This window comes from Heptranchias perlo, unplaced genomic scaffold, assembly GCF_035084215.1.
Source record: "Heptranchias perlo isolate sHepPer1 unplaced genomic scaffold, sHepPer1.hap1 HAP1_SCAFFOLD_222, whole genome shotgun sequence".
NCBI classification, from domain to species: Eukaryota; Metazoa; Chordata; class Chondrichthyes; order Hexanchiformes; family Hexanchidae; genus Heptranchias; species Heptranchias perlo.
The window spans coordinates 545,530-557,114 of record NW_027139236.1 but is presented as its reverse complement, the minus strand read 5'-3'; the positions used below and the strand labels follow the sequence as shown (position 1 = coordinate 557,114).

The 11,585-nt window shown below is 40.6% G+C and overlaps 1 protein-coding gene across 1 annotated transcript; it reads left to right on the top strand.

The window, feature by feature from the left end:
• The first annotated feature begins 495 nt into the window (after positions 1-495).
• LOC137310123 (histone-lysine N-methyltransferase SETD5-like) lies at positions 496-11,270 on the top strand. Its single transcript, XM_067978096.1, has 4 exons — positions 496-1,679; positions 2,769-2,944; positions 4,462-4,571; positions 9,403-11,270. The coding sequence occupies exons 1-4, from the start codon at positions 1,435-1,437 to the stop codon at positions 10,045-10,047; spliced, it is 1,176 nt and encodes a 391-aa protein (XP_067834197.1). The 5' UTR covers positions 496-1,434; the 3' UTR covers positions 10,048-11,270.
• The last annotated feature ends 315 nt before the right edge of the window (positions 11,271-11,585 follow it).

Genomic DNA, 11,585 nt, shown 5'->3' with positions numbered 1-11,585 from the left:
CTTGTATCTGCTGAATTTATCTGCTGGACCTCATACCATTTCCAGCTAAAATCAACACAAGCAGATAAAAGATGCACATACATTGGAAAGGATATAGAGAAGAGCAACAAAAAGTATCCCAAATTTAAGATATGGGAAGAACTTCTTTACTTACATTGTTTGATGAAGAGCTACCAGCATCACAGGATCAGTGGGAAATTTCTATGATTCTGTAATCTCTCAGGCAAAGTAAGAGAGGTAAAAATATTGGGGTTGTTCAGAATATAGCTGGATGCAATTAGGAGAAAGTTGGGGTATTAGAGAAATGAGCTTTAATGGACTGATTAACCTTTTAATGCCCCTGGCTTTTTCATGTTCTTATGGCAATCTGCTCCCAGACCATTGCCAGTGCTGCTCTAAAACTATGTACTAGCTGATGCACAAGAGTGGTCTGAGGAGACTGGCCTTGATTTTTCCCTCTGAGGGGAAATACTTGGCACTCCCAGATCACAATCACTGAAATCAGTAACTTATTGTGTTGGCAAGTGGAAACTTGAGTCTGTGCCTTACATGGTTTAGCTCAGGATGTGACAAATTATTTGCATGGCTGCTGTGGCTTTTGTAGTCTGCAAAAAAAAATCTTAATTGAAAGAAAACTGATTTGTGTTTATATAGTGTCTTATGGTGTGTCTGGGAATTGTCTCAAACGTTTCACATACGGAGAGGATTGCTTTGAAGTGCAGTAATTGTTATGTTGGCAAACAGGGCAAGGTCCTGCAAACATCAATGTGATGAATAACCAGTTAATGGTGGTGGCTGAAGGAGGAATGTTGGGCAGGACATCAGGAGAACTCTCTGAATAGTATCATTGGATCTTTAACAAGCACCTGAAGTACTAGCATGGACAGCTGGGACTGTGGTTTAAAATCTCATTCAATGGACGGCATCTCTGACAATGCAGCACCACCTCAGCACTGCACTGGACTGTCAGCTTTGATTATGTGCTCAATTCCTGCAGGTGGGGGGCAGCCTCCCCCCACCTGCCTCCATAACCTGACTCAAAGACGTGAGTGCTACCAACTAAACTAAGGTGACAAAATGTGGGACTCAAACTCATGATCCTGAGATTGAATCTGATGCTTTACTGACTGAACTAGCTAGGCATTATTTCCCAGACAGTTGAAGTATTATTCCCCTGGGGGTTGAGGTGATGTGCTTTGCTGCCCAATAAAGCCAATACTTTCCTTTTAAAGGGAAATTTCAGCACTTTGCTCCTCCCTGAAAATATTTCACTGTGGAAATGTTGTAGAAGTAGAAGAAGGGATTCTTGGGTCTCATCTTGTGTTTGTTTTCAAGGTATCCTTGCTGGAATATCGAAAGCGACAGCAGGAGGCAAAGGAAAGTACCTCGAAATCAGACAGTCTAGGCTCAGATCCTTCCAAAACGCCCAACACCATGGGCACTCCAACCAGGCGAGGTAGTGATGGCTGTTCTGCACAAATGGCAACCAATGGTGACTGCACTGCCATGTCTCGGACATCCCATAGATCATCATCACCCCCAAGCAGTTTTTCATCACCAGTGCACTCCTCAATGCCTCAGATTGAAGATGTCAGTCCAACAGATCCAGGTAGCAGCAAGAATGCGACTCTGTCTGCAGCAGCCAGCAACAAAAGCCGGGACAGCATGAGCACGAGGTGGTGAGTACACTAGTTAGCTGGAGCCAACATTATTAATATCAGAAGTAAGTTTGGCGATTGCATTTTAAATTTGCTGAAGTGAAATCTGATTGACTGCTAGTCTGTAGCTTGTGATGGTATAATTTCCACGTGATCATTTTCTATGTTTCATGATTGTGATGCCATACTAGTGGAAACTGGTTTAAGATTTACTAAATTGTTTTTCTAACTCCACTTTTCTCCCATCCTCTCCTGTAGGCATTGAGTCAGCATGGTTGAATTTTCCCTTCCTTAGCCAAGGGCAGTGAGGCCAATTGTAGGTCTCCCAACTGCTGTTTAGCCTTAGATAAACTAACTCAGCATAAACCAGAGATCCAACCTGGAACCTTCTGGTCTGTGGCTATATAACACACCATAAAATATTTGGCTGCTGCTCTAACAATCGTCACCTGTTCACAATGCAGGAGGTTAGGGAAGTCTGCTGCTTGTGATGAAGTGGAGCATGGGGTGAAGTCATTATCTATAATTTTTAACTAATTGTTTCTTAAATATATAATTTCCAATTCGGTCAAATGGATTTTCATGATGATGGCCAGGCACCTGTGGGGAGAGAGTTGAAATTAGCTTGCACACCAAATTTGGAAATGTGGTATTAAAGGCTTGTCTGTCCTCAAATTTTAATTCTAATTAAAATAAGTAACATGACTAATAATGTTTGTGTGTGTTGTGAAAAGAAGAGCTGGCCATGTAATCATTTATATTTCCATTTATTAATTAGCCAGTTAGTTCTTTTGTAGAATGTGTATCATACTTCATAGTCATAAAAAGGTATACAATTCATCTCTAATGGGGGTTGATGTGGTTAAGCAGATTAACATTGTCTATTCAGTAAAAGTTTAGAAGTACGGCATTCTTTTCTCTCTTCGCCCCAAGCCACCCCTTCCAAGGAAGATTGGAAAGTCACCACAACATCCAGGAATACCATCGGCAGAGGAGAGGGACCAGGTTGACACGAGGATAGACCTTGAAAGAGGGGAAAGGCAAAAAAAAACAGAAGAAAGTTATCAAGGAGAGAAGCATTTTTTTTGTGCATATGTTTTTACCTTTCAGGATGGTTCCTACGTCGGTAGAACGTTTGCGAGAGGATAGGGGCATGTTGGAACGTGTTCTGAGGAGGGTGGAAATTGGAAGTATGAAGCGAACAGGAGATGAAAGAAGTACATTGGACCGTGTTCTTCGGAGAATAGAAACTGGTGCAGTGGACTCAGTCAGGGAGAAGGATACAGGTGTGTAATTATTATGGGATTCAGAATTTATATTCTGAAATTCCAAAACTTATTTTGCTTGATGAATGTCAATACTTGCTCCAGCCCAAGTGAATGGACTAAACCTTTTAAATGTGCCTTTAAGCATTTTGCCACTGCTAAATTATATGTTTTCATTTTTTTTAAATGAAAATATATACATATAATCTCAATAGCTTTGGCACCCAATGTCAGCAACAACTCCTCCCAGATTGTTAGCATTGGTTGTATGCTGAGTAAAGCGCTCTCTACTCTGTAGCAAAGTACCGTTAAGCCAGTGTATTCACAAGAAGATACCCTTAATAAGCCAATTTGAATTTTTTCCACATTAGCTATTCTTCTGGCCTCCCTAATTGCCTATTTGTGTCAAATTATGGGCTGTGATTTATAAACGCTGGTAACTTGGTTGATGATATCCCAAACTTTCAGCTGCCATCATTGAACTGTTAGATATTAACTCAAGTCCAGGTGGTGAAAGGGCAAAGTATTTGGTGCTGTTTTTGATGCCCATGAAGGAAGTGTTTTATGTGGGTTTTTTTCTTGGTAAGGGAAGTATAAAATATGTGCTCTTGGTGAGGAAACTATAAGCAATATGTTTCCTGAGGTTTCTGGCCTATTGAAGAGCCATGAAAGATGCAGTCTGACGTGAGCTGGATGCAAAACTTCATTACTTAAGGGTTTCAACCTAGTTCTTAGGAAATCTTAGTATATCTTTAATGGGGAGAGGAGGATCTAAAAATAGTGCTGACCTCCAAAGCCCTGCTTATTCTGGGTAGCCTCACAGCTGCAAATTGAAATTCAGATCTCTGTTGAGGTCTTTTCTAATCTTTGCAAATGCAAATAACTGATCCTGTCTACCATTCTTCCCAAGCTACCATCCTTGTCTATAAAATCTATAAAAGATAAAATTGCCTTAATGCTGAGCTATTATGTATATAATACTTGTGTTCTAAATAATATAGAACTTGAGCAACCCCAATAGCCCAGAGAAAATGAGATGGGCAATGTAGGGAGTCTGATGCCTTTTGCTGCCCTTTCCATTTTTGTGGTTCAGCTGAGGAGTGGAATCTATGGTGCTGTGCACAGCCTGGATTGGCTCACTTTCCTAAATAAGATGGATAGCAACTATGATGGTGGGGGGAGAGATGGTATAGAAAATAGGTGAATATTAAATATAGTTTCAATTGTTTCAATGTTGGATTTTGTTGGGTGGGTCTTTACAGGCCAGCAATTAACATCACAGAGCTTTCAGAAGTCATGTGCTTCACATACAAGTCTGGAGGTGATGCTCCCCATATATTAATTCCAGTAGAGATCAGTATTGTCACAATGCTCAAAGCACTGCATAAAAAAGCATGAAATGAGCAGGGCATTTGGGCCATTAAACTCTGGTAGCAGTTTGTGGTTAGCTTGCATATTCTCTATTGGGACAAGCAGTAGAATTGTTAGCTCTTGTCTTTTCACAGCCAGTGACATTTCTATTAATGCTGTGTTTTCAGATTCCACAGATGGCGATGGACCAGAGATACATGGCCCAGCACGCATCAAAAGTTCTCCTATTCACAGTCCCCAGAGATATGGTCACAGTCCTTCCAGATATAATCATCAGGTAACGAAGCCTTTCAGCACTCAGCCAATTCTTCCAAATTGTGTTATTGAACCAAAAAAGTTTACAGAACAGAAAGAGGCTATTCAGCCCATCATATCTGTGCTGGTTCATTGTTAATCCCATTGCCCTTCTCCTTTCCCTTAGCCCTGTATCTTCTGCTTCAAATACTTATTCACTTTGTTTTTCAATCTAGCGTCTAAAAAGGCTGTTGTTGTCCTGACTGAATTTCCCATGATTACCATTCTCCTATTCTTCTGCCTCGCATCCTGGTGGTCCCCTGCTCCCCAGTATTGCTTAGGACCTCTTTCTACTGAGTTCACCTCACAGTTGTCCAATATATACAGGTGCAGGGAAGTCCTGTGTTACTGGACAGTTCCAGTAACTCAGGGCTTTCATGCACCTGTGACTTGCGTCTCCCTCTGCTGCCCTTGCAGATAGTCACCTACTTCTCTCTCTCTACAATATTCTTGGGTGATCACATTCAGGAGAGTATGATCCAAAGGTGCTTCTTCTCATTTCGTGCTGTGGAGTGTGGTCAGTTGCTCCCCAAGCACAGATTTTCTGCTGCAGACTCAATTTTCCAGCACTTGCAAATGTACTCCCCTAGATACACTGAGAATCCAAGATAAGAACATAAGAACATAAGAAATAGAAGCCAGGAGTAGGCCAATCGGCGCCATTTAATAAGATCATGGCTGATCTGATCCTAACCTCAGATCTAAATTCATGTCCAATTTCCTGCCTGCTCCCCGTAACCCCTAATGGCCCACAAATCGCACTCCACACATGCCACAGTGGTCCCATGCAGTGCCATCCCTCTGTACCTAACTGACTGAGACTGTGGATAGTATTGGCCTGAACTCCTATTAGCACCAAATTCTTGCAAGGGTCAAACTCTGCTTACTCAACTTTACACAAATATCAATTATAGAAAAAGTCATTCACTAACCAGCCATGGCCCTGCAGCTTTGGACCAAATGTTCCTTCAGTGCTCATTTCTGAAATGGGAAAACTTCCTCCCTTAAATAATCACACTTTTGTCTTTCACCAAAAGTAAATAAAACATGTAGCTATGTGAATTTTCACCTTGCCATCTTCTAGTTTTTCTGAATATAAAATTGGCAATTCAGTGCTTAATTATGGGTGTTATTTTTTTGCTAGGAGCCCACACCAGACAAGTTGGAATCTAAGCTATTACAAGATGATTCAGCCCCACCCTCATTATTCATACATTCTTATGACCCAGAGTAATGAATTGCATTAAGAATCACTACTCACCATTTGTTCTATTTGCACCCAATGGTTTTTGGCCTCTGGGTTCTTGCTGGTGCGAACAGCCTGCAAACTGCATTGAAGCAAGCCTATGGTTTTGAAGATCTGTGCTCTTTACTCCCCCACCCCACTTTCTTACTCCACCAGGACAAGGATTTTTAACTTAAAAATGATTCCAAAGAGGCATCTGATAACTAGTGTACAAAGAGTCTCTCAATCAAGGAGTGTATTTAAAAATGTACTTCATGCTCTGGCTTCTCTCAGAGCGATGAGTTTCATTATTCTTAGCTGAATTGCCTAAATAATGCTGAGGAAAACTATTTGGGCAAGAGGGAGTCATGGCACTATGTCTTGACAGGCCTGCCCAGGGTGTCACATTGATGTCATGTGTGCAGATTCCCATGAATTGGTTTGTGCCTCTCTCCTGAATTTGGAGAAGGGAAAATTATTGAGATGACAGACACTTGAGAGGGAACTAGTCATGTGCTTTGCTGTGTAATCCCAGTTCTGATAAAAATGAGGTACCTATACAATAGCTGGCGCCTTTTAAGTTATGTTTTACCCTTTTTATGCTTTAAAACAACTGTTCAAATGCAGTCTAGGAATAGACATTTTATGTAGAATCGATTGTTCAGTGACAACGTAAATGTAAACAAAGGACATGGGCAATTACATAGGAACCAGAGAAGGCCATTTAGCCCTTCAAGCCTGTTCCACCATTCACTGAGATCATGGCTGATCTGTGACCTAACTCCATATACCCGCCTTAGCCCCTTATCCCTTATTACCTTTGGTTAACAAAAACCTATCAATCTCAGATTTAAAATTAATAATTGAGCTAGCATCAACTGCCGTTTGCAGAAGAGAGTTCCAAACTTCTACCACCCTTTGCTATAGAAGTGTTTCCTAACTTTACTACTGAAAGTCCTGGCTCTAATCTTTAGGCTATGTCCCCTAGTCCTAGACTCCCCAACTAGCGGAAATAGTTTCTCTCTATCTACCCTATCAGTTCCCCTTAATATCTTAAAAACTTTGATCAAATCAACCCTTGATCTTCTAAATTCCAGGGAATACAACCCTAGTTTGTGTAATCTTCCTAATTTAACCCTTGGAGTCCAGGTATCATTCTAGTAAATCTACGCTGCAATCTCTCCAAGACCAATATATCCTTGCTAAGGTGCGATGCCCAGAACTGAACACAGTACTCCAGGTGTGGTCTAACCAGGGCTTTGTATAGCTATAGTTAAATTTCTACCCACTTGTATTCTAGTCCTCTAGATATAAAGGCCAGCATTCCATTAGTCTTTTTGATTATTTTCTGTACCTGTCCATGACATTCTAACGATCTGTGTACATGGACCCTAACTGTTTTGAGCTTTTCACCATTTAGAAAGTGCTCTGATCTATCCTTTTTAGGTCCAAAGTGGATGACCTCATGCTTGCCTACATTAAAATCCATTTGCCACAGTTTTGCCCATTCACTTAGACTATTAATATCTCTCTGTAATTTTATGCTTCCATCTACACTGCTTACAATGCTGCCTATCTCCGTGTCATCGTCAAACTTGCACATGTGGCTCTCTATCCCGTCATCTAGGTCATTAATAAATACAGTGAATAGTTGAGGCCCCAACACAGATCCCTGTGGGACACCACTAGTCACATCCTGCCAATTTGAGTATCTGCCCATTATCCCTACTCTCTGTCTCTTGCCACTCTGCCAATTTCCTAACCAGGTCAATAATTTATCCTCCATTCCATGAACTTCAGCTTTAATTAACAGTCTCTTATAAGGGACTATATCGAATGCCTTCTGGAAGTTCATATAAATAACGTCCATAGACAGTCCCCTGTCCACTATTTTAGTCACCTCTTCAAAATATTCAATCAAGTTGGTCAGGTATGACCTACCCATTACAAATCCCTGCTGGCCCTCACTGATCAGCTGAAAATTTTCAAGGTGTTCAGTCATTCTATCCTTAATTATAGACTCCCAATAATTTCCCGACAACAGATGTTGTTTCCCGCTAACAGGTCTGTAATTCCCTGATTTCCCCCTCTCACCTTTCTTAAACAGCAGAGTGACGTGCAATTTTCCAATCTAAAGGAACAGTTCCTGAATCGAGAGAACTTTGGAAGATTATAGTTAGGGCATCTGCAATGTTCTCACCTACTTCCTTTAAAACCCTGGGATGGAAACCATCTGGTCCTGGGGATTTGTCACTCTTTAGTGCCATTATTTTCTTCATTACTGTTAATTTGCTTAGGTTAATTATGGTAAGTCCCTGTCCCGATTCAAAAATAGTTTCTTTGGAGCGTTCCTGCATGCTATCCTCTTCCTCTACTGTAAATACTGAAGCAAAGTAATTATTCAGTTTTTAAGGGGCTCACATTACTGTTGACCACCCTCTTTTTTCCTGATATAATTGTAAAAATTTTTGTGTTGATTTGATGTCCCTTGCAAGTTTCTTTTCATACTCCCTTTTTGTAGCTCTCACTATCTGTTTTGTGGCCCTTTGCTGTTCTTTGTATCTCTCCCAGTCACCAGGATCTGTGCTATTTTTTGCATTTTTGTATGCTCTTTCTTTTAGTTTTATGTTGTCCCTTTAACTCTTGTCCATAGCTGTTTATTTTGGCATGTAGAGTTCCTGCCCCTTAGGGGTATAAACTGGTTCTGTATCACATTCAATTATTTTTGAACACCAACCTTCTGTCGTTTTACCCATTAACAGATTTGCCCAGTTTACTATGGACAGTCTCTGTCTCATCCCGTTGAGGTCGGCCTTACCCTAAATTTACAATCTTAGTAGCTGATACGGGTTTCTCCCTTTCAAACACAGCGTTGAACTCGATCATATTATGATCACTATTAGATAAATGTTCACGCACCGTTAGCCTGTTAACTAAATCTGGCTCATTACTCCATATTAAATCTAATGTGGCCTGCACTTTGTTGGTTATAAGACATATTGTTGCAGAAAGCTGTACTGAACACTCAAGAAATTTGTTACCTTTCTGACATGAGCTCGTCTGCTTATCCCAATCTGTGTGAAAGTTAAAATCCCCCATTAAAACCACTCTGCCTTGCTACATGCTTGTCTAATCTCTGCATTTATACATTCTGCTACTTCACAGCTGCTACCAGGGGGCTTATACACAACTCCCACTACAGTTTTAAATCCTTTTCTAATTCTTAATTCTACCCATAAAGTCTCCACTGGCTGTTTACCTCTCATTATATCCTCTCTTATCATTGAAGTAATTTCATCCTTAATCACTAAGTCTACTCCTACCCCTCTACCAATTTCCCTATCCTTCCTATAGACCTCATAATTTGATATACTCAGTTCCCAGCCCTGACCGTCTTGCAGCCATGTTTCAGGGTAATGGCTACCATATCATACCCTCTAAGTTGAATTTGAGCCTACAAATGTGACAATTCAAATGAGCAGACTTTCTCTTTAAATATATATTTTTAAATTATACATGGAGTAGAATGTGTTGTTTCATTTAAAAAATATATAAATACTTTTTAAAATGAATTGATTTTGATGTTCAGCTTCTACAGGCACAGTCTGAGGGACTCCCTACTGAACCTCATGGACTTCCACAACAAAACATGTCCCCCTACAGAACACACAGCTCCTCGAGTGTTCCCTCGGCTCACACGCAAGGACACATCTATAGATCTTCATCCCACTCCCTGGGGCAGAGTGGGTCCCAGAGTCAGCTAGATTCCAGCCTCACGACAGCTCCTCTCTCCACTCTCTACTCAAGCCCAGTTCATTCAGCATCTGTTGACACCTCTGTGGTCCAGTACGTAGGGAATTCTGGGTACTACAGCGGTCAGCAGCATTCTGGGAGTGTCTTGCATACATTCAGTAGCACTCAGCAAAAGACTAATTCAGGAAGTACTCCTTCTACAGCTGCTAGTCCACTACAAAGCACCACAAAAAGTATAACAACTGACTCCACACTTACACCAATCCCGAGCACCATAAACTTTACTGTTTCACAGACTGCAAGGCCACCACAATCAGACTCATGGACCTTAAGCCCAGCAAGTTCGGGGCAACCACTTCACTCTGGAGCTAAGATTACCACGGCATCAAGTTCTCAGCACTACCGAAATACTGGAATAGCCCAGTACCAACCTCCACAGGTCCAAGGTGCAAATGTAAGAACACAATCGAGCACGTACTAGACTATGGACGCAGCCATGACCATGTTGGAGATGTTCGCCCGGATGTATTACTCATCTGTGTGTGTCTATATAGCCACCAGCATATGGACCCAGTGTGGCATAAACAACTATAAAGTATGGACCTTGAGTTCTGGAGATTGTTGGGTCTATACCAGCATTTACTAGAACCCCCTTCATACTGTACAAAATCCTGTACAAAACCACAAGTAAGAGTTAAGAATTGTGTACCTATTGGTAAGGTACATTTTAAGCTTATAATTCAGATAAATATTGTTTAGGCTTTTTTTCCTCCAGTTTATTTTAAATAAACTAGTCATGTGCAGTAAGACGGTTTTTTTTAAATCAAAGAAGAAAGCATTTGTAGCGTCAGAAATTAAGGCACGGGGGAAGGGGGTGTTGATAGGGTGGGGAGAGTTTGTGTAAACAACCATTCCACGTGCCAGCTTCTCACATGTATACTGTAATATCCTGGAGTAGAAGATTTTATTTATCTAATTTTATATATAACCATTCTAGGCTAGCTATTACCTTACCCACACAGCGGAGTTTAATCCACGGTGCTGCAAAGAGTTTTTATTTTACACCTGATGCTGTGAGTCCCCTGATGTTGAGGTGTGAGAGTGGAAAAAATGTTGTATTTCAGTGACTGTTACAATCTCAAAAATGTTTTTTAAAATTTGAAATCTTAAATTCAGGTGTTTGTTCAACTGAAGGGAGGAAGTGGTCTCCATTTTGAAAGATGTAACATGTGACAAATACAGGTTTAAAAAAAAGTGATGCAGTCTGGCTGCATATTGTATAATGGGAGTTTAATACTGTTCTTTTATTCAGAACACTCTGTATATACCACAGCTACTTGTTATCCTCAGAGGATTTAGTTGCCTGACTTTGCATTATGTACATTGACAATTTTTTTTGTGTATAATTTCTCTCGTGCACCTTTTTTTCCTTTTTGTTTTCTTTTTATGACAACAGCTTTCAATCTCCCATTGGGCGTCTCCGTGTGCAGTCATTTTTTGTTTTTTTTTGTTTTTTCGATGTGCGATGTGCATGAGGCGAGTTTGTTCCTGAATGTAGCTGTTGACTGAGTTGCACATCATTTACAATCAAGGAGAATTTAAAAAAAAATTAAAAAATAAAACGGTAGCCTTGCTTTCTGAACATGTACAGTCAACCCCTCCTGTGGAGTGTACAAAAATAAAAAAAAGTTCATTTCTGCACAATTCTCTCTCCATATTTTTTACAATTTAAGACAGTCTGCTGTACAGGTGATTTTTTTTTTTTGCTGTTGCCAGCCTATCCTACTCAATCTCTATTACCTTCACTTTTGTTCCCTGGGCCAGATCCCCTGGCTCAGAGTACAGGCAGATGACCTGCTACCAGGTCTCTCTCAATGCCGCTCTTGATCCAGCTTTTATATGCAAATATCCCCATGGTACTTTGTTCCCTGAGAGCATGGCTGAGATTAGAAACCCTACGTGTGGAATATTATTGATACAAACTCTATTCCTACCACTTTGTTGCACTGTGCATATCAT

Bases quoted from the DNA above. Each gene is read 5' to 3' on its own strand.
- LOC137310123 (XM_067978096.1), top strand. From the start codon at position 1,435: ATGGGCACTCCAACCAGGCGAGGTAGTGATGGCTGTTCTGCACAAATG. The intron at 1,680-2,768 runs GTGAGTACACTA...TTTACCTTTCAG, and splicing joins GACAGCATGAGCACGAGGTG to GATGGTTCCTACGTCGGTAG. The intron at 4,572-9,402 runs GTAACGAAGCCT...TTTGATGTTCAG, and splicing joins CTTCCAGATATAATCATCAG to CTTCTACAGGCACAGTCTGA.